Genomic DNA, 24,737 nt, shown 5'->3' on the forward strand with positions numbered 1-24,737 from the left:
AATAAAATATTTTAAATGGTTATGTCAGTATCTTCTGAAATAAATATGATAGTATGTATAAACTTTATACTACTGTAAGAAATTAAATTCAGTGAGGCTATAAAACCATAGCATTTGCTCTGATTTACAGTATCAAATTTTAATACCAGTTTCACCTCTTTAATCCTTTTCAAATGAGTATCAGGGTCAAATGGAGTGACTAGAAGTGATGGAACGCTAGTGTGAGATTGAATCCAAAGCATACTGAGGTCTGTAAAAGATTTCCATTAACTTTGTTTGTGTCCTTAATGATTTAAATTCACACCATGGATTTAGAAGATGTCAAAATCTAGTGCAATCTATAGATATTATAGGAGGCAGTTAAAAATTCTTTGCATTTTCGTAATTTATAAATAAAGTTACTTCTTGGTGGTCAGTTTTGACATCCTGTGTTTCAAGGAAATCCTGTGTGATATACCATAAGGTACCATTTTTATAGTAAAGTTCTCCTTTACACTCTATACAAATTCTGTTGTCAGGAGGGTTGAATACACATCTAAATATATACATCTATTAATCTATGTCTGGTTTACAAATCACAGTAATTGTTGTAAAAAGATTGAATGTGTATCAAGAGTAGATTTTTTTTTTTATTTGCTGTTTGCATATTCAGGAGGCATAGAAGAATCCAGTAAAGTAATTTTATCACTCTTTAAAGCTTTCATTATGGAACACATAAAAGTTAATGAAGGAGCAAGAGACTGGTAGTGGTTTTCACTGAGAAACAATGATATTTTAACTCTTAATCTTAGATGAGATTTTTACTTTTTAATCTTTAGCTCTTAGTTGTAAATGATCATATCCATGCTAATAAGGCTTTTTCTAGGACTGACATTTCATCTCAGACTTTCCATTTTGTCATTGTCAAGTTTAGAACTACAAAAAAAACAGTGGTTTCCTTGTCTCTGCCAGATGATGTTGTCTTAGGTACTGCTCTGGTCAGCAGTTTGAGAAGCATAAAAAGTCAGCATGTGAGAAAATAAGGTAGTTTTAAAAGGTCCTTATTAGTAGACAAATTTTATTGAAAAAAAATCTCATAGAAGTAATTCTCACAAAGACAACTGAAGTAGTGGTCCCTATTCCATTACAGAAGTGAGGTTGGTACTACTGATTGGGAACAGAGAAAAAAGTCTTAAATGTAGAGGGAAACATCCAATTTAAGGACTAAAATCTCAAACCAGCATAATTATGCACACTAGCTAAAAAAAAAATGGCTTCTTGGTGATTATGTTCTAAAGGGGATAGCAGCTTTGCCTGGTTTTGGAGTGGGGGAGGGAGATAGTTATTTTCACTTGGGACAATTCTATCTAAATAATATTTTTAGCAACTCCAGTACGTGCAGACTTTTTAAAGTGGTTACAGTTAAGACTGTAGGCTTCTGAAATTTTAGGCAATGTGATTTTAATTTTAATCCTGGTGATACTGAAGGAAGACGTGCCTGTATTTCTTTCCTTTGCAACCCTGTCAGCAGTATTTCCTAGCGTGCAAGACGCACTGGGATATTATGGTAACTAAAGGTCCTGAGATGCTTGAATACTGAAAGTTAGTCTGGTGTAGGTGTGCCTGTGTGTGTGTTTAAAAACTCATGATTTGGTGGTCATTACCCTAACTTATGCTACTTAAGAAGCAGTTTTTATTTCTTTGTTTTAACTGATAATTTTATAAAAGGATCTAATATATGAAGATGTTTTGGCTCAGTGACTAAAGGAATGAAATTCTAAGCCATGGTAAGGACAATGCTGTGATCTCAATATGTCGTCCTGTGTACTGAGCTGTAAGAGATTTGCATCAGTGTTTTTTTTACTTGCATCATGTTTGAGTGGATCTGTGCAAACTATTAAGAAGGGTGGGGATTCTGCATTGAAATTGTTTTTCAGCTGTTTCTATAACAACTTTATTATGCAATTGTATGGTTTTTAAATGATACTTTTGTGTAAAGCATATTTCTGCAATCTTTATTCAGTCTGTCCTCTGTCATTGCAACTACCAAACATCACAGGAATTCCTGCTTGAATAGGATTTAAGGGTGGGTCTCTACACTTTTGCATAATGGTTAATCATTGTATTGATGATGGAAAAGAATACAGCCTGAAGATCTGTAGCATTTTTCTACACTCCTTTTTAGCTGCAGGAGATAATATTAGGGATAATATTAGGAAAATTAGCAAATGAATAAGAAAAAACATGTTATGTACTACTGAAATTTATGAACCAGCAAGATAAATGTGCAATGATTGTAGTATAGAAACGATCTTTAAGAGCTAATTCATGCAAAGCAGGTCTTTATCCCTATATCTACTTCTGTTTGGCTCTTCACAGCATGATTTCTTTTTCATAGCCTCAACAACGTGGTTTCATGTTTCAGAAGTCCTATAATGAGTGTAAGGTTTGTGAGGATCAGCAGCCTATTGACGTGTAAAGAGCATCTGTAAGCATAACCAAACTAGTGTGGTTGTATGTGTTTCCAGTGGCACCTGTTTACAGCAATAGGCCTTATGCAGTGACTTTTAGAAAAGCAAAAGTGCAACCAGCGTGTGTCAGCACAAGAAGATATTTCTGTATCTTAGCTCATGTCATAACAAGCTGCATAAGCTTTGTACATAGCTTGTATGCAGGGTGAAGTGCATGTGTGCGTGTGTGCGCTGCTGTTTCATGAGGGAAGGCTACATTGAAGACTATGCTGGTACTGAATGGGGATTACTTGTATAAACTTGATGTGTATAATACATGTACAAGTCTTTAATGGTAGTCACACCATAGAGGAGTGAAGTGTTTTGATGTCCAGCGTTTCCTTTTTAACAAATAAGAATCAGAATTCTGTACAGAAAATCAGCATGTTGTCAAATAATACGTTTGAGTTGCAACTATCTTTTTCTATTTAACCAACTTAAGAGCCTAAAAAAAATGAATATCTAGTGAAAACCGTTCTGTGTTTATGTACTTGATCATTGAAATGTCATTGGAGTAAGAGTATGGCTTGAGTAATGGTTAAAGATCAAACCCTTTCAGTTAAAACCTTTCTTCAGATCCATCAGTATAAAACTTGATTGGCAAAAGAAAAAGTAATTTCCATTTTAGATTTTAGTCTCTTAGCGTTATTTGTTTTGTCTTCATATTTCTGGTTTTATTTTGAAATTATTAGGTGGCACTGCGTATTTTGAGGCAGCTTGTGGAATCTTTACTCACGCTGGAGAGTATTTTTTCTCAGCATTGCTAACTCTTGCAAATGAGTTTAAGCCTCATAATCCTTTATGTTTTCCTTAAAGACCCATTTTCAATAGTCCAGTGGTTATTGAGCATTACAGATTTCAGTTAATAGAAAAGAAATTTGTAACGTTCATTATTGCAGAAAAGGCTTCAGAATCTAAAAGAGCTCTACGTGGTTCGGGAGTGAGAGTGATACTTAAAGCAATTCTAAGATATTTATGTCATTCATAAATTTGGATGTGGCAATACTGCTCGAGCGGAATACTTAAAGATTCCACAATCTGGATCTCAGTAACTTCATTGTTCCTGTTGATTTTAAAGAAAGTCACAGGCTTTATTATTTGTCATGGTTTATCATTTTAATTTTCTACATTACTTTTACATATGCTGGAGTACTGCCTACTGTACATGCCATTGTCACATGTAACACATTTCTTTATCTAACTTTAAATTTGCTGATTTCTTTTTCTGTTTCCATCATTCCGTGCATTTAATTCATTGAAGAGCAAGAGACTTTTAACTCTTCCACAAAAGGTAAATATTTATGTAATTTTTTACAAATGTTTGGCAACTATTAATACTGGCTTTTCCTTCAATATATTCCATGTCAGCATATAGTATTTAGTTAACAGTGTTTAACAGGCGAGAGGGTTGTTTCGCAAATATCTGTATGCTATCTGATGCCCCTCTTTCTTTAGTATCTGAAAATGGTTTCTTTTGTGATTTCTAATTTTCCTATTGAAATTCAATATACTGGATTTAACAGGAGTAGCCATAGAATTTTGCATGCCTCAAGCTGCTCGGTTGAGTTAAAGTTCACTCAAACACTAAGATTTTACCTAAGCTGCTCTTGAGCTCTGCAAAACATCTGCTTCCAGCAATACAGCCATGGCTCTTGGCATCTGTGAAGAATGTTTCATAGGTCTGGGTTTAGGAATAGTTAAAGGTGATGATGGCCAGAAACCATCCTTCATACGCAGAGAGATTCTGAAGAATGAGCTGTGTTTTATTTGCGTGCCAAGCCCTTGACGCTCAGAAAGTTAACCATGTTGTAGGGCAGGTTTCTGGGAGCAGAAATACAATGCTCATCTCCTACGAATTTGACCTCCTATGAATTCTCTGTGTCTGTCCCAATACTACTGAATCAGTGACCTCAAACAACAGGTATCTAAGGCTGTCTCACGAAGTGAAACGTGTAGTCTGTCATGTCCCTATCAAGGCAACGTTGCAGAGAAGTCCCTTATTTTTTTCTTTTTGCTCAAAGCAGGATTTATCTCAAAATCAGAATGAAGCTCGGAGAGAGAAAATGAAAAAATTAATCCCTTTTAATGTTAAAGGCAAAATACAATGCTGCATAAACATGAATAGTACAGATTAACCTTTTCTGACCTTTAGTCCTGAGTCCTGCAGATCTTGGGAAATTCTGGTCTGAGCTTTGCTGGGTCAAAGCCAAATTGTGAGCTGAAGTTGAATCAGAATATCTCCTGAAAATTCTTTACTTTCTGAAAGGGTGAATTCCACAGATGCATTCATACTTTCTTAGGTAAAAATACAGCAGCTGTTCCACTAGCTACAAACTGCAACACCCACACCATTATTTAGGAGTATGTTTTCTTGATAAAAGTAAAAAAAAAAACAAAAGGTGAAAAAGAAATAGTATTTAACTTAGGTTTTAGCAGTTACAGGTTATTTTGCAGTGTTAAGAATGTACTATGAAATGTCTTTAAAAAGTGCTAAGAATGGTTGATTTTACAAATTATTTCTGTCATTTTTGCTTTCTTCAGTGTTTATATTTCTCTCAAACAGAACACTAGAAATCAGTCATGCCAGTTTGCTGTTTATACCTCTTTCAAGTTCACAAACCTTGCCCTGTGATTTGGACTGCAGTGGATGTTTCTTTGTTTAAAACAATTGACTTTATGCAGACAAACTAGACCATGCCTGGAACAGGTTTGTAAATGAGCTTGTTTCCACAATATTTGATGGATCTGGCCCAAGATTTGGGAGTGTGTAGAAGGTTGTGGGATCTCTACGCATAGATTCCTCTGGCTCAAGGGAGCTGAATGCAGATGCAGCCCAGAGGAGAAAAAAGTGTTGGGCAAAAGAAGAGGAGCGGGAAGAAGTGGAGTGCTGGGGGACCATGAATAACTTAAGTTGAGCTGACTTACACTAGTAGCCCGCTGTCACCTGTGACTTTCCCCAGTGCAGAATAAGAGATAAAAAGAATAGACAGTCGGTGAATGGGAGATGGAGTTGGGGGGTTTACATGATATTATGTAACAGGAGACATCGGTATGAAGGAAAGCATATACTACAGATATGACCAACACTGACAAGATATGTCTACATCAAAGAAATCAAACATCTGTTCCACTTAATCAATGGTAAGGGTTGCAATATGGTCTTCAACAGGTTACTAAAATGCTCACTCAAATTGATACCAAAACCAATGGTTTACTTTTTTAAGAAGTATAAGTTTGTTTTATTGTTGTTTTCTTTTAAAGAGAAGCTTCTGTTTGGATCATCCTTGAAACTCTTTGAGGAAGAACTGAGTGTTGCATCAGCTGGTTCAGATTTTTATATTGGCTTGTCTTTCTTCTGGAGTGAGTTACTAAACTCAAGATGGCCACCATGCTTCTGTGTGTACTGGGGGATCCAAGCTCAGTTCCCAGCTTGGCAGTCTGAGTATGTGCTTTGGTCATGCCTCGGTTCTAATCTGGGAGGAGGCTGAGAGCAGTATCAGCTCCCATGGAAAGAAAACCCATGCACACAAGCTTAAAGGAGCCACAGCACGTTCTAGTCAGGGCCAGGGACCAGGGCTGCAGAGCAGGCTTCAGAGCCCACCTCCTTCACTATCTGCACGATGCCAATAAGCATGTTTTGAAGTCGTATGTGCAGAGAAGTGGTAACAAGTTCTTTATCTTAGCAACGGATTGATTTGTCAGTGTTGCTAACCTTGTATTTGAAAATATTCATCTGCTCATGATTTCAAAATTTTGTCTTTTTAAAATTTCACAGTAGAGTTTTCTGTGGATATTTAAGGCATGAAACCTACCACAGGGATACTTTGTGTGTGCATATTGCAAAGCTAATCCTGAAGGCTGAACAGAAATAACCTGGAGACTCTGTATTATTTCTGAAATGCTTCATCCTTGGTCCAACACCAGTGTGAGTTCTCTTCCCTGTGCAGCACAGCCAGCTGTCCAGTGAATGTTCCCCTGCCCTCTCATTTCCCTTGCCCACTGTACTGCAGGATTCTCCCATCCAAATCTCATCACTGCTTTATTCCCCTGCCTTTGTGCTGGACATTAGTTCTGCGTAGTTTCTTCTCCAGCTTCCATCTCTCACTTCCTCAAACCAGATACTGTTTTTCTCCACTGATGGCTATCCAGAGGGCATCTAAGCAGCACAGAGAGGTGAAGCTCCTGGCTTTTGCAGCATAGAAAGGCTAAGTGTACATACCTCCAGACTGCATTGTAGCTGTAGCTGCTTGTCAGCGTTCAACTTTTCTTCTTAGAATGAAGACTGACAGTGAAGAATAGGTCAGATCTCTGTTGGCTTCTGGGATTAGTGCAGTTCCCTGTGGCCCTGCCAGAACCTGCTGTTTGTGCCCCAGAAACTCTATTACTGTACAATAGTTTCTCTATTACTGTACAATAGTTTTTATGAGATAAATTGTCATATCAAGTTATCTTTCAGTAGCTTCCTTGTGTAAGCAAATCCTTATGTCATTTCAGACTTTTAGACTTTTTCCCTTAAAGTTTGCATCATAAATGGTGTGTGAAATCTGCTGGTAAGGGTTACAGCATCTGAAATTTTATGCTGATTTCTTGTTCTGTAGCTTACCCCAGCGATTAATAGTGCAGGTAAGACTTGGAGGATTTCCAAATTGTACTGTTTGCCTACACCTCCCTTCTGTCTTGACCTTCTTTAACAGAAATATAAACTGCATCAAGAGCAAATTCTGTGTTTGTTGCAGACATCGCAGACAATTGTACAGCCAGTGCTAAGGTATCCATAGGGTTTCTGTAGTCTAGAAAAGACCAATATGGTTATCAGCTTTGATCACAGACCAGGTAATGGCACCAATTGTTCTTGGCATTAAACCCATACTTGGGTATGAGTAAGAATGTCCTTTTAGAAAGGTATTTGCACTTAATGACTCCAAGTGATGGAAAATTGTTCCTGTGTTTAACCACCTGACTTTTAAACATATGTCTTAGTACTTCATAGCTTCTGAGCATTGTTTTACCTGTATCCGCTAAGTTGGAGAGGCTTCTACTGTTAGAAATCTTCCCACAGTCAATGCATATTTGCCTTCTTTTTAATCATTTCTTTAATCTGTTTCTGCAAGACCATGTCCTGGACTATGTATAATTCTGATGACATCTCCCTAAATCTTTCTACCGACAATATGCTTTGAATGATAGTCTTCCTTAGATAAATTGAGTATCTTCCAGTTTACATAGATTTTATTTAATGTCCTAAAATTCCCTACCTCTGGCATTTAAACATTTGTTGTTCTTTTTGTAAGCATAAAGGCTTATTTTCATGTACCTTGCCAAAATTTCCCTTCTCCTTTCTTGCTTAGTTATTTGGTAGATAGCAACAAGTCTCCGCTTCAGGAAGAGTGACATTTTTCTGGAGATACGTGTAGCATGTACAGCAGTTCAGTTTTGGGTGGAAGGTACTTCTTCTTGGAATCTGGTGGTGGTCAAGAATTCAAGATAGTCACATGCTACACAGGAGGTAGTTTCAGTGCTAAAACAATTCTAATCCTTTTTTTCCAAATGTATGAGTGTGTTCTTTTTAGATGTTATTTATTGTCAAGGTTCAAAGCTTTCCAAAGTCTACAGAATGTAGTCTCTTTGATGATTGTTGTAATGTGAAAGAAGTGGATATCTAAACAGGTAAGCTCAGGAATTAAAAACTAGAGCTAGAAAGGCAGCTACAGCATTTTCGCTGCTCCTTGCTAGTTCAGTATTGCTGCATGTTGTACAATCCTTCCTTAAATAAGCCCATATATGCTTCATATATTTTGTTATGAGCCTAACAGATAGGTGCTTATAGTATCATGCCATTTAAGAAATTTTGCAAATAATACATGGTTTAGTCCCTCTTTCAAGCCTTAAATAGGGGACTTAAAACCTCAATTTTATTTTATTTTATTTTGCAGTGGTCACTAATGTTAGTGCAGCTTTTGTAGCTCTCACTGTTTTTCATAGGATTGGTCTCTTGTTGATGCCAATGCAGGCTGAATTTATTTTAAGGTCAGATTTTGTGCACTGCTAGATTCACATTCTGGATTCTAGCCGGGTCTAACCTGTCAGTTAAACAGCAGATAGGGGTCAAAATGTGTCCATGTAGTTCTTTGATGATAGAAATAAAGATGAAGACTGTCAGCTAGTTAATGCTATCAGAAATACCTCTATAAACCTTACCTTAGTGCTGACATATTAAAAGGAGTATATAAATTCTTAGTGAAGAGATAAGCTCGTAGAATGATTTAGAAATGGCCATCTCCTTTAAGAAAAACAACTGTTGGCCTGTCATAATTTTCTCTGAGGATAGGTTGCAGGCTGAAAATGAGAGAGCTGTAGCTATTTTCTTTAGTTTCTTCCCTGTCTCCTTCAAGTAACATATTACGGATTTGCATATTTTAGAATTGAAGGAGAGCTTGTATTTCATAGGCTGTCAGTGAAATAAGAAAATCAGATTCCTTATGATGGAAACATTTACCATTAATTTAATTAATTAATTAATTAATTCGTTCTTTTACTAATACCATGATCACCTCTACAAAGACTGGAAATCCAGATGTTTAGTTGTACTTCCAGCATATAGCATATTTTGAATCCTGTACATTCAGGGTTGCAATGCTCCAGGTGCAAAATCCAGCACTTGCTCTTGTTAAACTTCTTATGGTTGGTGATTGCCCCGCTTACTGCACAACAAAGAGATGGGGTATTCTTAAAGTGATGGAGAAAAAAGTCTGGTCCCTCCCCTGCAGCTTTTTTCCCGTATCCTGTTTCAGCACGAAGTTGTGCTTTAGGCCACTTAGGTATATAAACTGCACTTTTCCATATACACCTTTCTGGCTTTACATAGTAAAAAGCACCTTTCACTGTTACTCTCTGTAACAACGGAAGAAAAGCAGAATTACTAACAAATAGTGGCTATGAATAAGCATAGAATCACAAGTCCTTTGGGCATCAATAATAAGGAACAGCAGAGAAGCATACTTTAAGAGAACATTTAATTCTACTAAGTGCTATTCATTAAATGAGAGATTACTGTACATTAAAACTTGCCTAGTTATCCAGCTATGCCATTACTGAGCTTATCCTCTCCTTTCCAATAAGAAAAGGAATTTTTAAAGAAAGTTTGAAATAAAGATCTAACAAGACAACCTGGTTTTAAAAATTATGTTATATAAAATGCATATTTCATTTCAAAAAGTTAAGAGTTCTGGAAAGATACCAAGAGAGGATGAAAAGTTCATGACATTAATACCAGCACTGTGCTACCAAAGAACATATAGAAACACTTTCAGAAAAGCCCTGTTTCACCTAAAAAATCCCAACTTCAACAGAAGAACTCTTGCAACTTTTATTAGTGAAATAAGATTGAAAGAAAAAATGCAGATGCAACGCTAAATTAATTGAAGTTCCAGTATATTCAGTGGCAGAAAAGCCATTGTTAGGATAAGAATTCCTAAGTGTCTACACTCTGAGTGTCCTGCTGCCACTAACTGACCTCCATCAGGGATAAACAGCTTGGCAAATTGGGAAAGTATAACTGTAAGTTAATATGCGAATATAATACCTTTTTCATCAGTAACAGAAGAAAGTTCAACATTTCAGCGTTCAAGAAAGCACAAAAGAGAAAGCTATTGTACTGACAAAATTGTGTAGGTTCTTTCTTCTAGCTAAGATGTATGTCCATACGACTTACAGTACAGGGTGCACATTCTGCACAAGGATGTTTCTTGAATGACTTGTGAGGAAGAGACCCAGGAGGAGCTGATGGACCTACTAGCCTGTGGGATAGGAGGTGGTCTTAATCTTTGTAGACTATGTCTTCTTCCTTTGAATATCATTCCCAGTGGAAGCCAGATGAGACTTAGCAGTGAGTTGAGTAATAAACTGAGTAATAGCTAAGGGAACTTTTGTTTGTTTGATGAAAGACCACACTGGGCAGTTAATTCTTGGTAGCTTGGTATGGTGGGTTGACCCAAGCCAGCAATTAAGTACCCACCACCCACTGACTCACTCCACCCTCCCCAGTGAGATGGGGGAGAGAACTAGAAGAGCAAAAGTGGATAAATCTCATGGGCTGTGATAAAAACAGTTTAATAAGTGAAGAGAAAAAATAATAATTAAAAAAAAAAAAAAAAACCAAAAAACCCACCACCAAGTGATGCAACAGCAATCACTCACCACCTCCCACTAGGAGGCCAATGCCCAGCCAGTCTCTGAGCAACAGCTGCTTTGGAAAGACTACCCCCAGTTTTATTGCTGAGGTTGATGCTATATGGTACGGAACATCCCATTGGTTATTCGGGGCCAGCCGTCCTGGCTGTTTCCTCTTCCAGTCTCCAGCCTACTTGCTGGAGGGCAGGCAGCATGAGAAACAGAGAAGGCTTCGGCACTGTGCAGGCGCTGCTCAGCAATTGATAAAACATCGATGTATTATCAACGCTGTTTTAGTCACAAGTCCGGAACTCAGCACCATACAGGCTGCTGTGACAAAAATTACCTCCACCCCAGCCAGACCCAGTACCCTTGGGATTACAGGAGTCAGACCAGATAATAAATATATTAATGGAGTTGAAGTGTAACATTCTGATTCCATTTGTATGTCTGTCTTTTCTCTCCTGCATGGCTTGATTGTTTATGTACATCATTGTTGTACAACCTTTACATGGTTTACATAAGAAAACCCATTCTAGTAAAAGCTTTAGCTCTAAACTTGCACTCCTTATCTAAGCAGTCTGCTTAGAGTTCTCATCTCTCAATTATTTCTTACACTGATCACATCTGAATCAGCAGCTCTTGAAGAGATGAGAGTGATTGCTCTTTCAAGTGTGACTTGTTGACACCAAAGAGAGTAACATGTTGGCACAACTGATATTGATGGTAGTTGTACCACTAACTTCAGATGCTTGTGGTAAATCTCCATATTTTGAATTCTAGGGCCTCTGCAGAATTTAGAGGTCTTGAGATTACAATGCTTCTATATGCAAATTACTGCGTAGTCCTACCTCTCAAGAGCTCCAGGAAAAGCACTCCATAAATATTGATGTCCTAAAAGAAAGTAGAACTGTATTTTTCTGACAGACAGGTTAAGTTCCTCAAGTATTGTTTATGTCAAATTTTCGTTACCTGTGGTAACCAGCTGTGTTCCAAGAAAGTAATGTGATCGTACGGTGGTGTTTACCTATGGTTGTTACAGCTTTTGCTAATGTGCTTTTGCTCCTGTGTTAGATTTTTTTCTGCTTCTTGTGATTAACATGTAAGGAGTATACCAGGCTACCTACTGGGCAGACAAAATTTTCCATCACAGAATTGAGCTAGATACCATATATGTTCAGATGTGCATGGTAAACAAATCTGAAAGGAACACAGTTGTATTTTGTAGAGCAGGCACATTTCACACAGTTGCTTGCTTAGAAACACATTACCAGCTAATTGGTGAGCTAAATACATTCTACTCCATGCACAAAGCTAAATGTCTCCACTAGAGAATTTAGATTTACTTCATAGTCCTCATTAATTGTTCTCATGTTATTTTATGTAATGATATCTAATGATGCAAAACAGAACATAAGCATGGAGTTAAGGTTAAGGATGTAAACATAACAAAAACCTAGCATTACTGAGTTAAGGCTGAATGTTTACTCAACCTTGACTGCAGTAGTTTTCACATATAGTCACTGAGATAGCATCTCATTACATAATAGAATATTCTTTCTCAGGTATAAGTAATATAGAGTAACATTCTTTCATATAAATTATTTAGTATAACATACAGTTGACAGGGTGAAGCACCTAAGAGTCACACAATGAAAGGGTTATTTTTCAGAGTAACTGTAATCTGTGTACCATAAACATATAGGGCTAAATTTTTAAAGGGGTCTCAATTTTCCCTCTGATTTTATATCCTCCGTCTATTTCATGCGTGTATGATAGGATTAAGATATCTGAGGTTTCGACTTCAATCACTAATTGATATATCTTAATCCCTTCATATCTGTCCATAAAATAAGAGGCCATCTTTAAAAATTTCACCTAAAGTGCTCAATTTTGCCTTCAGATACCTCCATGCAACTTCCATTGAAGTAATTGGAGCTGTGCCTGCATATCTGATGGTGGAACTGGATTCATTGCAATTAAGGTACACATTTACCAACATAATTAGTCATCTGGAATAGTCGCTGGGTCCAGTGTGACATTCTGCATGTGCAGAATTTCCTCGATTGGACCCTCTGCGTGTGGGAGATTGAAGATTACGATGATAACTTTATTTCTTGCCTTAAATTTGTAGCTGTAGCAAAACTTTAATGTCAATTGCTGGATTTAATTTTCTTATTTTAACTAAGAAATGTGGAAAGAGGACATGAAAACAACGTATTTTTCACAGTGGTGTCTCTGTATATTTTTTCGTACCCAACCAGCACACAGACATTCCATAATTTCCACAAACAGGTTACTGATGGCACGTGCACGTGCAATTGTGATTTGCACAGTAGCACAAGTTTAAAATATCCAACCCTGAGTGTACTGCTTTCTTTTTGTATCTTTGTGCTCGCAAAGCACAGACAAAAAATAAGATATGTAAAGAATCCCACAGTTAAGTAGCAGCATAAAACCCAGATATGATGACATTGGTACCTCTTAATTCACAATACAGATCTGTAAACAACAGGATAAAGTACTTATTTTCCCCTAATTGAAAGTTCTGTGTTTTGTGATTAATATCATGCAGCTTTTAAATTGGTGTCTCTCTCCTGTCACTGGTCTGGGGAGGGGCTGTGTACAAAAATCCTGACTTAAAGCTAATAATTTTGGAGAAAGACATATAAATTCATGGTTGACCTAAAAGCAGAAGATTTTGCGGAGGTTTTCCCAAATAAAATGCCAGCCTTGAAATTGTGACCACAACAAAAAAAAAAAATCCAACTAGAAGAAGTTGTTCTGGGATGTTATAACCTGTTAAAACACAATGAACATAGTGAGTACTCCTGTGATTTAGAATAGTGACTGATGAAGATTTGGGTCTAGTTCTAGAACTGTAAAAAAGTGGTAGTTTTCAAGGTATTGGTTTTATTGGTATTCCTTTGCATTTGTAGTGCTACCAAGTTTAAGAATGGCAAAACATATAGTTCCCTCTGAAAATTATCCACTACCACAAAGGTTAATTTTTCTTAAGGAAGCCTTAGCCCAGGGGCTTTCACACCATTCTTTCCGTTAGTGCAAGGTCATCTTCCTGTGGCAAGCACAGCCAATATTAACTGCCATAACTTGCTCAAACTGAAGAAAATGCTCTTTATAGCACCACAACTTCTTTATATTATATGCATTTTTTTAAAACAAACATTGTCATAGGGAAATTGAAGACACAGAACAAATAATTTATTTGAAATAGGTGTGAACATTAGAGAGCAAAGTAGTGTTTTTAAAGGACTTTTTGTAAAAAAAATAAATTACTAGAAAATGACTGTATTTTTTACTATGACTGGTTGAATGGAGAAATTATTCCTGTCAAATAATCTTTAGCTTTGGTAAGCAGTTATGTTTTAAGATAGCAGTAGGAGTTATTTTAAAAATAAATTTTAATACCTGTTTAATGCATTAATTTTTAGAATGCTACTGTAATATTTTCTACATGTAAGCAAATACATGGTTAGATGATCATGGATTTATGTCCCCTGCATCCAGAATACTTAACAGGTTTATAATTCAGCCTATCACCAAAATTCTTACACTCTTTTCATATCTGTTGCACCAGCTTGATTATGTCTAGGAAATTGGGATGTCTGCCCATTTTCAGGTAAAGACTTTCGCAATGGAAGTGGTTGATTTCTTGACATTAGTGTTCCTTTGTTCTGTGTTTACACCCTGCTCGTTCTACATGTTTGTACACTTCTTTGTTTCGTTGAGATGGAAATAAGTTAAAATTGTTGCTGAACAGTTTGTTTTTCCAAAAGGTTTTCACTATTTTTAATTGATTTTCATTGTGTGTTTTTGCAGCAAGCTTAGTAGTGGAGGAGCGAACGAGACAGATGAAAATGAAAGTGCACCGTTATAATCAGACATCAGGGTCTGGTTCTAGCCAAGAACATGAGCGTGAGCAATATACCAAGGTAAAGTCAGTAGTATTGAAATGATACTTTGGCTTTAAAATTGAAGGCATAAACCTGTTTATTTAAAATATTGTATAACCCTCAAGAACACTGTGTTATAAAGCCTCACAGAAATGTCTTCGAGTAATAGCTTTTAACATTGTTTTTACCCCCATCTGATATGCATTAGATTTAGTCTTTGATGTCACCTAAAATGAACCTGCAATAAGCAGAACACTTCAAAACTAATTCAGGGAAGAAAGATCCTTCAACAGCTGTTAAACAAAGCCATGTCACGTCTAGCATAGGAAGTCCCTGGCCTGCAAATCCCTGGAGGCTGGAAAAGTGGGCCATGGAAGTATCATTTTATGTTGGCCCTACTCTCTGGTTCTTCTCTAGACCCTTGCTGTTTGATGTGTAGAGAGGTAGGCAGAATTAGATCCAATCCCATGCAGCTGATCTCATATTTGTATAATTTTTTTGCACCCTAATAATGTCACAGATTAAGTATTTTGTTTCTTGAAATGCATACTGATCACTTTCATCTCCTTTTCTAATGAAAGTGTAAAGATTTCCTCTGATAATTAAGTGTACATTAAATTACTTTACTAAAGTTATATAGAGGGACCTTTTTTTTTTTCTTGATAATGCTAAAATGATATCCCACAACCTTGTAAGTTTAAAACTGTATAGGCTTCTGAGCAAACTGCTGAAAACATCTGACACATCTCCACTGCCACTTACAAATCAAGCTGTGAGGGGCTGAACTTTCTGCTAAAGCTGTGTTACCGTGTGGCACCTAACGGAGGGGGGACGTTTGCAGAAGTCAGGAAGGGAAAGGTTTGGTTAGATTCGGTGTTTCCTTTTAGAGAAACAACACTCTGTTGGTGTAGGCGAAGTAAAGGGCAGGGGCAAAACCAGCGGTAACTCAGTTGTGTGGGAAGCATTCCCGCAATTCTTTCCTTGCGGTGCCATTGAGGGTTACGTGCTTTCAGCAAGTGACCACAGGATGGCAGTATCAATGTAAAAGTCCACTGTAAAAAATTCAGAGACTCACATAGCAACTGTATGCATTAAAAATAAGGTCTCAAATAACAGTAGTTGGAAGAAAATCACAGCTTTTATTAATTGAGACTTCAGTGCTTCTAGAGCCACATTTCAAAGATTTTCTTCACATCAGTAAGAACTAAACGCTTGTATTTTTATTTCCACATTTAAAAAGAGACAAACTTCCCATTTGTGAACCAGTGCCATACAGAAATCAACAAACATTGTCAAGCTCCGAACAGCTGCGGACATCAGAACGCTCCTGGCGCTTACTGCAGCAGCACGGGCACTGGACTTTCTGTCCCTGCCCCTCCAGGGTCACTTCCCTCTGTTTCGCAGAATTGATGCATGGTCGTGGAGGCACAGATTGAAATAAGGGATAAGTGAGGTACTCGGCAGAAACAAAATCAGAAACTTACTTAGAAATGGGTAAAAAGGCAACTGAGCATCTAACTTGTAGTATCTAACAGATATGAAAGGTCTGTTCAAGATCTTGTTACAGTTAAATATGGAGGCAACTTTAATAAGGATGTTTCGTTTTTGATACCACCCCACTGTGAACACAGAACTTATATGAAATAGTTCTCAAAGGGAAGAGAAATAAGAGAAACAGGGCTTTAGGCCCTCAATTGCCAAATTGTGGGATGTCAGTGCTATTAAAAAAAAAAAAACTTGGGATGGAAATTTCCAATGAGATCATCTGTCAGAAGACAGAATTTGTATAATAATTAGAACAGCTTATTTGATGTTGGGTTTGCCGTTACCCTCACAAGAGGTCAACTTAGGACAGGAGGATGAGATACAGTGTGTCTCTGTGGTGCTTCTTAACCAGTTAAAGTGTTAAAAAAATAGTAAAAATGCATTTGATAAAGTTTGCAGGAGAGAAAGCTAATGTGCAGTCTGGCCAGAATGACCAAACACATACCTTTGCTCATAGTCAAAGGCCAGTTTTCTGATTTGGATTAACTGTGCTTAGAGATTGATTCAAATTTTCAGGGTTTTCTTTTCATTATGAAACATTTTTTTATACCCACTCTCTTTAGTATTTATCATAAGCATTATTTTATCTCCTCAATATATTTTTCATATTGTGTTAATGTAAATCCCATCTGTGGTGAACTAGCTGTTGGAAAACATCAGTCTGCAATGATACCAATTTCCCTTATCCCCTAGTATTTAGAGTTTTCTAGTATCACCTTTAGTTTTTAAATATGTGTGGAAATGAAATCAAAATTGAAATCACAGCATGATGAGTGCTAAAGTACTATTGTTTATTCAGAATTTTTAAAACAGGTATGACCACAACTTTAAGGAAGTGAATTCTCTGTCCATTGTTACAAGAAGAGTATTTTGGGGTACCTGATATTCTGAAAGCCATTGGTCCCTTTCCATTCTAAAACAGTAGTAAGGAGAATAAATGACTTGTACTGGAATTTAAATCAAAGAATCTTTAACTCTTCATCTATTTTCTACATGGTAATGGTGTAGTCCTAGCTAGGATGGTCCAGCCTATAATAAATTGTTAAGTGCTGAGAACAAATGATATTAGCACATTCTAACACTCTGTACTATATTCAGTGACGTAGCTGTTTGCTTCATAATGGTAGTCATCACTTTAAAAATGGTACTAAAGCAAACCTTGTGCTACTGTCTTTCTTTACCCTCAGAAGATGCTGACAGAGTCAAGAAAATAAACCAGACAGATGAAGATTTAGACAGATCTAATGAAAATGTAGTAAGTCATGTCAGGTGGTGCAGTAAAGCTGGTGACTGAGACTTCTAAGGACTTCAGACTATACCTAATTTCTGCTGCCAAAATCTGTGCAAAGTCTTTGAAAGCTGCAGGAACAAGACTTACTTTAAATAAAAAAGGAGAAATGTTCAGTGGTCTAATAGACATTTTAGAATAGTGAGAAAGAAATATTAAATAGCTATTAAAGAAACAGCACTTGCAAGCAGAGTTTGTCCCTCTAACAAAAATGCTTCTTTCTTTGCCAAATAGCAGTATTTGCCCACTACTTCAGAAAATAAATATTTATATTTAATAGAGAAATTATTGCTGTGCTGCACATTGAGAAAATATTCCCTTCTGCTTTTCAGCGCAATCAGTGACATGGATTTGATACATCCACTGTTTTAGCATTTGCAAATACACTTGTTTTCTTACACATAAAAATCTCTAAACCTTTCAAAAATTTTCCTTCAGTATGGACTGCATCCCCTTTGCAATAGTTAATTATGTGTATGCAAAATTAATTCCCTAAATTTAAATATGTTTTCTCTTATATTGAAACAAGCCTTTTTTCAGAGGTATCATAACATGGCCTTTGCAATTTCCAACCCATTTCAGGTGCATTTCTTCCATTTCTCCCACTCAGTTTCTCAATCTTCTAGTTTCAGTAAGCAAGCACTAGTTTTTCAAGCATGCACCATGCAAGTTATTGCAAGTTATTTCATAAACATTTCTGAACATCTGTGTTTTAAACATCCATTAATGGATTTTAAATAGGTAACTTTTCTGCTCTACAACATTTGTATAGGTCTTAATGGCTGTTCCACTCTAATTGTTTCGAGACCCTCACAGAGCTCACTTCCTTGTTGCCTTCACTTCCAGCAGAAAGACTCCATAATTTATGTGAAACAGTTAAATTATAAGAAGCTAAATAAAAAATTAAAAAAATAAACCCAACAAACCCTCCGTGGATTTGGCAAAAGGGTTTAAAGAAGAGCTTTAAACATCTGTCTGCCTTCTTTCTTGCGTATTGGTAAGGCTGTAGTGGCTAGTACGCACATATTTGTGCTGTTTCAGTGTTTGAGAGAACCAAAACACTTTGGCAGCATAATTCTGGATTTGCATAGATATAAGTGGCAGTATATCTTAATTAGGTTCTTAGTTCAAAATACAGTTAAGTTTTTTACTCCAGATGCCACACACAGAACACAAACACCATGCTGCAGCTGTTCCAGCTTTCCAGAGAATGTGAAACACATTTTTTTGGAAGCTCTGTTTATTCAAGAGAGTTACTGATCGGAGCGCTGTAGTACATACTTAAAAGGACATCAATCTATATTTAGATGCACTACCCACTCAGTTAACACTCTATGTGATTGGAAAGCATTTAGTGTAAGAGTGTAACCGTGACCTTAGTTCAGTGGCACTCTGTGGATCTGACTTGATAGTTAGTGTCTACAGGGAAAGGCTGGGTAGGAGACTTGGCGTGATAGGGGACTGATTAAGTTTTATGTCATGCTGGGCAAGGCACTTAGGGCTCTTAGACATTGATGTGATGAGTATCTTCTTTTGATCCCACTTCATCGATCTTCAAGAAAAAATATTTACTGTATATTTTATTGATATGACAGTCATTCCAGTACTGGTAGGGTTTCACAAAATTCAGTGAGGTCCATTCCTTCGACTCATGGGCTTCACTGCAGTTTTCTGATGGTCTGACTTGCTCATTCTTACTGTTCCCTGTTAGGAAGTTGAGCAATGCTCTCAGTAGTTGAGTTGGATGCAATTATGGGAAGAGTTACTTAGAATCGCTGCTGCTTACTGGGCTCTGGACCATCATGTGAGCTGCTTCTAAGACACAGACCCAGATGCTGGTAGGAGTCAGAGATGGAACCTGGATGAACGAAGGTGCTGATTGCTGGGCCATGAACCCCAGCAGCATTTAGAGGAACCATAAAACTTGAGGTGCTTTGTGCATGAGTCAGTGTTTCCTGACAAAATTCCTTTTTAGAGTAAGGTGCCTCAAAAGATAGCTGTGATCTCAAGACTTGCATAAGCCCCAAGATGGCTCTAGCCCTTAATGTTTCTGGTCTGGATTTCTCATTCCTCATTTTAATCCCCATTCAATTTTCTCATTTAATTTCCTCCTTTTATGCACTTAATGAGGCACATATTTTCAGAGGTTGGTCACCTGAGGCTGTTTTTTTGTAGTCAAAGGAGGGGACACTCCTTTGATTTTCAAAGCTCTCTACTATTGTATTCTCTATGCTCTTGGGAGGTAAATCTAGAATTATAAATACTGATTAATATGGAAGATAATATAATTATAGTGGACTATTAAATGACTTCTAAAATATGCCTTATAATCAGTAAAATTGCTGACGTTGTTAGGCATTGCAGAACTGTAAAACTGTTAATGAAATACATTCCGTACATCTATGCTTTTCCCGTTGACATTAACACACCTGCAGCTCATCATACCCCGTTTTTCTCCCTTTGCTGGCATAGAAGAAGCAGCAACTCCACAAGTGGTAAAGTGGGTGGAAGAACTGCATTTCAGCTGTTTATATTTCAGATAGTTATATTGAAAAAACTTCTGTTGTATTGAAAAAACTTCTGTCTTTGTGATGCAGAAGCAGACAGTGCAGATAGTTTGAACATTTGAAGCTAGCTGCTATTAATGTTTGAAAAACCAGGCCTACTCTTTCGAAACTGCTCTCAGAGTTGCTGCAAACTTCAGCAGCTCTCCTAATGTGACAAATGGTGCACCTCGGAATAGAAATGTTACATAAGCTTTAACTTTTTAAGACAGAATTGAAAAAGAAGTGATTGCACTGAAAATCCACTTTATTTTGAAGCTTCAAATTTTTTTATATAATATTTAAATATAACACAACAGAGAAATTTCTTACAAATATATGCAGAATTATGAAGAACAGTAGTTTCTAGATGAGCAGGACAGTATCATATTACTTTAGAGCCCAGCTGGAAACCTGCAAGCACCACTTCAATGCAGATACCGGATAAGTGGATCTTAGCCCAGGACATTTTTCTTCTGAATGATAAGTTCAGGTGTATTGCACCAGTAAAATGTTCTTTTAATGATCACTGATTTGTGGAAGAGTACTATTTACTTCTGTCTGTATTTGAGGGGAAAAATGCTGACTTCAAAATTGCTTTCAGTTTGTTAATCTGTTAGCTAAGATGATTTAGGAGTAGGTAGAGAATAAGCAGGAAAAGCTGTATGCCTCCTATAGAGGACAGTGAATTCAGCAGAAGCAGCAGCTATAGGGAGGAAGAGCTAAAGCCAGCAGATGAAGTAGTAAAATGTAAATACTGCAGCATTCAGCAGTAACTTTCAGCATCACCACCTTTTGTGCTGATCTCTGTTTCTGGGAAGGGAAGGGTTTTCAGTTTCTTGGGAATCACAGCCCTGGCATACAGTATAAATGGGTAGTAAAAGCTCAGCCATGCCATGAAAATCTCATTTAGGAAGGGAAGATCCATGTTTTATGCAGTAGCTCTGTGATTAGAATACCAAGGCAAGTGGAAGACATGGATTCAGTTTTCTCCTTATCTCCTACCTCACCATAAAATTCTGTCTACCAACATATGAAACACTGGCTGTTAAGTCTGATATTTACAAAGCGATTCCATACAGACTGCTGGACTATAACGAGCAAGACAGAGTGAGGATATTTATATAGCCCCCACTAATGGGGGATGATACCTGGGCTAAAGACCCTGTGGCAATAAATGGTTTCATACTGATACAGAACAGTCATTTGACGAGGCTGAGTCCCTAAACAGTCACTGATATACAAGCTGGAAATTCTGATTTCTCTCCCAGTATCATAACCAGTAAACTGGACAACTATGCTTGATGCTTTCTCTCTCTCTCTCCTCCTCATCTTTCCCAGCCCATGTAGATAGCCCATGAAAGGTGGAGCAAATTCAGTATGAGTGAAACAGAGGGTCTTCCGCTGCCCCACATGGCATATATAGTACACTGTGTTTAACTTTGTTATTCTGCGGTTGAATAATCAGTTGAGTGCTAAACAAACAGCCAGATTCAGGTGTGGTTTGGGACAAAGGCCAGCAGCTTCTACCTCCCTCAACACTTAAGAAGAAGAAAGGCTTCCAGCAGGAGGAAGGAACTCACTGCATCTGTCCTTGACGGTTCCCTTGATGAGAGAGCTCAGATAGTGTCAGCTTTCTCCACCAGCATGTCATCGTCCTTGCTCAGGGTTCACATGAATCTTCTACCATTCCAGATTCGCTGTATGTACTCTCAAACCAACAGCCACAAAGAGAATGTGAACTTCTTGGTGAGGAAAAGAAGTAAATAGACATCATAATGTCTGTTATGGTGAGGGGGGAAGTCAGATTGTCTTCAGCAAATGCAAGTAGAACATGGAGATATTTCTGAAACATTCTGTTACCATGCATAAAAAACATGTATTTGAGAGAGACTGCAATGTATTTTTTAAAATCTCACCTGTGGAGAAATAATTTCTCGATATAGTTTAAATATATAGGAAGGGTGAAATCCGTTTTTCACTGAAATCAGTAGAAATTCTGTTATTTCATGGGATCATGATTTCTTTTGCAGATTGCAATTCTGTTTAGCTCAATGGAAAACCAGAACATTCCACGTGTTCAGATGCTTTTCATATTTTTAGATGCCTCATTTTAGGAAAGCTTAAAGGATTCATTAGGAATTCTATGGGAACTTTGCATAAAATACCAAGGCTGGCTCAGGAGTGGGACAGTTTAACTTAAAATGGAAAAAATTAACCATTCACTTTTCCAGCCTCTGGAAAACATTTATGTTTAGTGTAAGTAAAAAGTCTTCATAGCTTTTATTCTTGCTTTGAATTTTTTTTTTTTTTTGGCTTTAGAAGAAAAATATGTCATCTAAAGGAATTTAAATGTTCCATTATTATGAAACAGAGCTGATAAGAATTGGTATGCTTTGTATTTCCTTTTCGGAGAGGTTTATTTTGTAGTCTCAAAGAGGGGAAGCAGCAAAATTACTTAAGAGACTCTACAAGCCATTTCCAAAAGGTGGTCTGAATAAACATAGCAGCATAGTCTCACCTTAACTCCATTGGTCATTTCTATTCAGATAAGTCACACAAAGTCACTTGGAAAGAAAATCTCCAAATAAATCCTTGCTGTAATTGAAAATATTTTTAAATATTGGAGTTCTTGAGTCCTCTGTTATCCACTTCATTAAATCAGAGCTCTGGTGCATCCTTTTCCATGCCAATGCCTGTTAGATATCTTATTTGACCCCAAAGTCATCATACTCCAAGCTATCCTGTAATTATCTGCGAGTTTCTTTTAATACTTGAAGCCAAAAATTCACCTTTAGTAAACCAGAGCTTTCTCTCCCTCAGATGTTTTTATTCAGTCAGCCAGTGCAAGCCCCTCACAGGATATTGCTAAGAGTTCCCTCAATGCACAATCCTCAGGTCAAACCCCCAGGTTTTTATTTATAAATTGGTTTGTGTTTTTAATCTTGGCATATCCTGTCCAGGAGCTGTGAGTAACCCTGAAACACATGCTGGGACACTAAATTTGTATAATCTCTATTTCTCCTACAGATTTCTATATTTACAGTCAGTGCTTAGTATTCTTTTTATTCCCTCCCTTTCTCTACTCCCGTTAACTTCCTCATTTTCTCTTAGATGTTTTACCAAAAGATTTTCAGGTATGCTGGGTAGACCTCAAACTTAGGTACTGAAAGGCCTCAGATCAGCAGAAGATAAACCTGGCTTGAAGACAGGAGGCCCGATACATTCATCTTCACAAACCCAAGCTTGTGTTTGCCAGGCTTTTTAAGTTACGTAATGACATTTGCCAACTGACTCAGCCTGCAACCCGTGCCTAGATGAGCTGGGGGTATTCACAGACTGTCAGAGCTTTGTGTATAATTCATAAATAAACTTCTATGACTTGCAATTTTACAGAGCACAGATCTGGAAAATGAAGTCCCTAGAGTATCTTGTTAAAAACTGCCTAGTGTTCCCACGTGTTAATAATTTTCTCATAATATGCCCTGGGAAGTCTACCACTGGTTTAGTCGCTTTCCAGTCAAGGGTACCTTGCTTTCTAATGATAGAGGGTTTTAGTTTTGTGAACCTGGCAACGATTTGATCCTCATATCTGTGTGACTGAAAATTTAGGTAAGTGTGACATCGCTAGTACAAAAGCTTCCTTTTCATAGAATCATTTAGGTTGGAAAAGACCTTTAATATAATCAAGTCCAACCATTAACCCAATACTGCCAAGTCCACCACTAAGCCATGTCCCTAAGCACCACATCTACACGTCTTTTAAATACCTCCAGGGATGGTGACTCAACCACTTCCCTGGGCAGCCTGGTCCAATGCTTGACAACCCTTTTGGAGAAGACATTTTTCCTAATATCCAATCTAAACCTGCCGTGATGCAACTTGAAGCCATTTCCTATCTTATCACTAGTAACTTGGGAGAAGAGACCAACACCCACCTCACGACAACCTCCTTTCAGGTAGTTGTAGAGAGTGATAAGGTCTCTCCCTCAGCCTCCTTTTCTCCAGGCTATACAACCCCAGTCCCTATTATATATGTCTGACTGATGACGTGAGTAATATGAGCATTATGTAATAGGTGGTATGGTGTCACTGTCGGTTTTAACTAACCAAAGGTTCTGCTGAAGGCAAAATGGTAATAATTTCTACCTGTCTACATATTCCTCCTGCTGAGTCTTCTGCCAGTTCTCACACACGTGCACATGTAAAGGCAACTAGATATGGCACTGATCTGCCTGAAAACAAATAATATTTTTGCTGAGTTAGCTTTCTGCCTGACTAGTCCTCTAGTATTATAATGCAAAGAGATATATTGTGGTAGAAAATGTACTTTTTTTCCTTTTCTGATAGAACTTAGGTATTGAGATCAGTCCCCAATGTCAGCTTCATGTAGCATTACATTTCATTTAGACTCATACACAGTTCTCTGGTTCCAATCTAACTCTGTACAAGTATTTCATAGCATTGAAAATTAAAAATTTTAAAAGGTCTGTAGCCAAATAGATGGTATGCGTGTGCTTGAGAAGATATCTGTCCACTGCATAAATATTTCATTATAGTTTCAGTCTACTAAAGAATCAACAGCCTATTTCAGTTCCAATGCCATAATTTATTTCAAGTGTCTTATTTAGTCCATAAATACCATGTTTGATTTCTTCACTAGACAAAAATACATTATTTAATATAGGCATTTCTCTGAATTTCATACAATTTTGTTAGATTTAAAAGCAGTTAGAGAGAATTTTCATACTTAGGTCATTTATTGTCTCAATATATGCATTATGTTTTG

General features: G+C 37.2%; 1 protein-coding gene across 4 annotated transcripts in view; it reads left to right on the forward strand.

The window, feature by feature from the left end:
• Window positions 1-24,737, forward strand: part of RIMS1 (regulating synaptic membrane exocytosis 1) — a 354,476-nt gene that overhangs the window by 257,024 nt on the left and 72,715 nt on the right. For 2 of the 4 annotated variants that reach the window (XM_075087080.1, XM_075087082.1), the window contains 2 exons: window positions 3,751-3,780; window positions 14,499-14,611. In XM_075087080.1, coding sequence (XP_074943181.1) covers window positions 3,751-3,780; window positions 14,499-14,611 — 143 coding nt within the window. Of the gene's footprint in view, window positions 1-3,750; window positions 3,781-11,509; window positions 12,643-14,498; window positions 14,612-24,737 lie in introns of those variants that run through there. The other 2 variants (XM_075087078.1, XM_075087081.1) reach the window with 2 other exon arrangements.

This window comes from Phalacrocorax aristotelis, chromosome 3 (genome assembly GCF_949628215.1).
Source record: "Phalacrocorax aristotelis chromosome 3, bGulAri2.1, whole genome shotgun sequence".
NCBI lineage: Eukaryota > Metazoa > Chordata > Aves > Suliformes > Phalacrocoracidae > Phalacrocorax > Phalacrocorax aristotelis.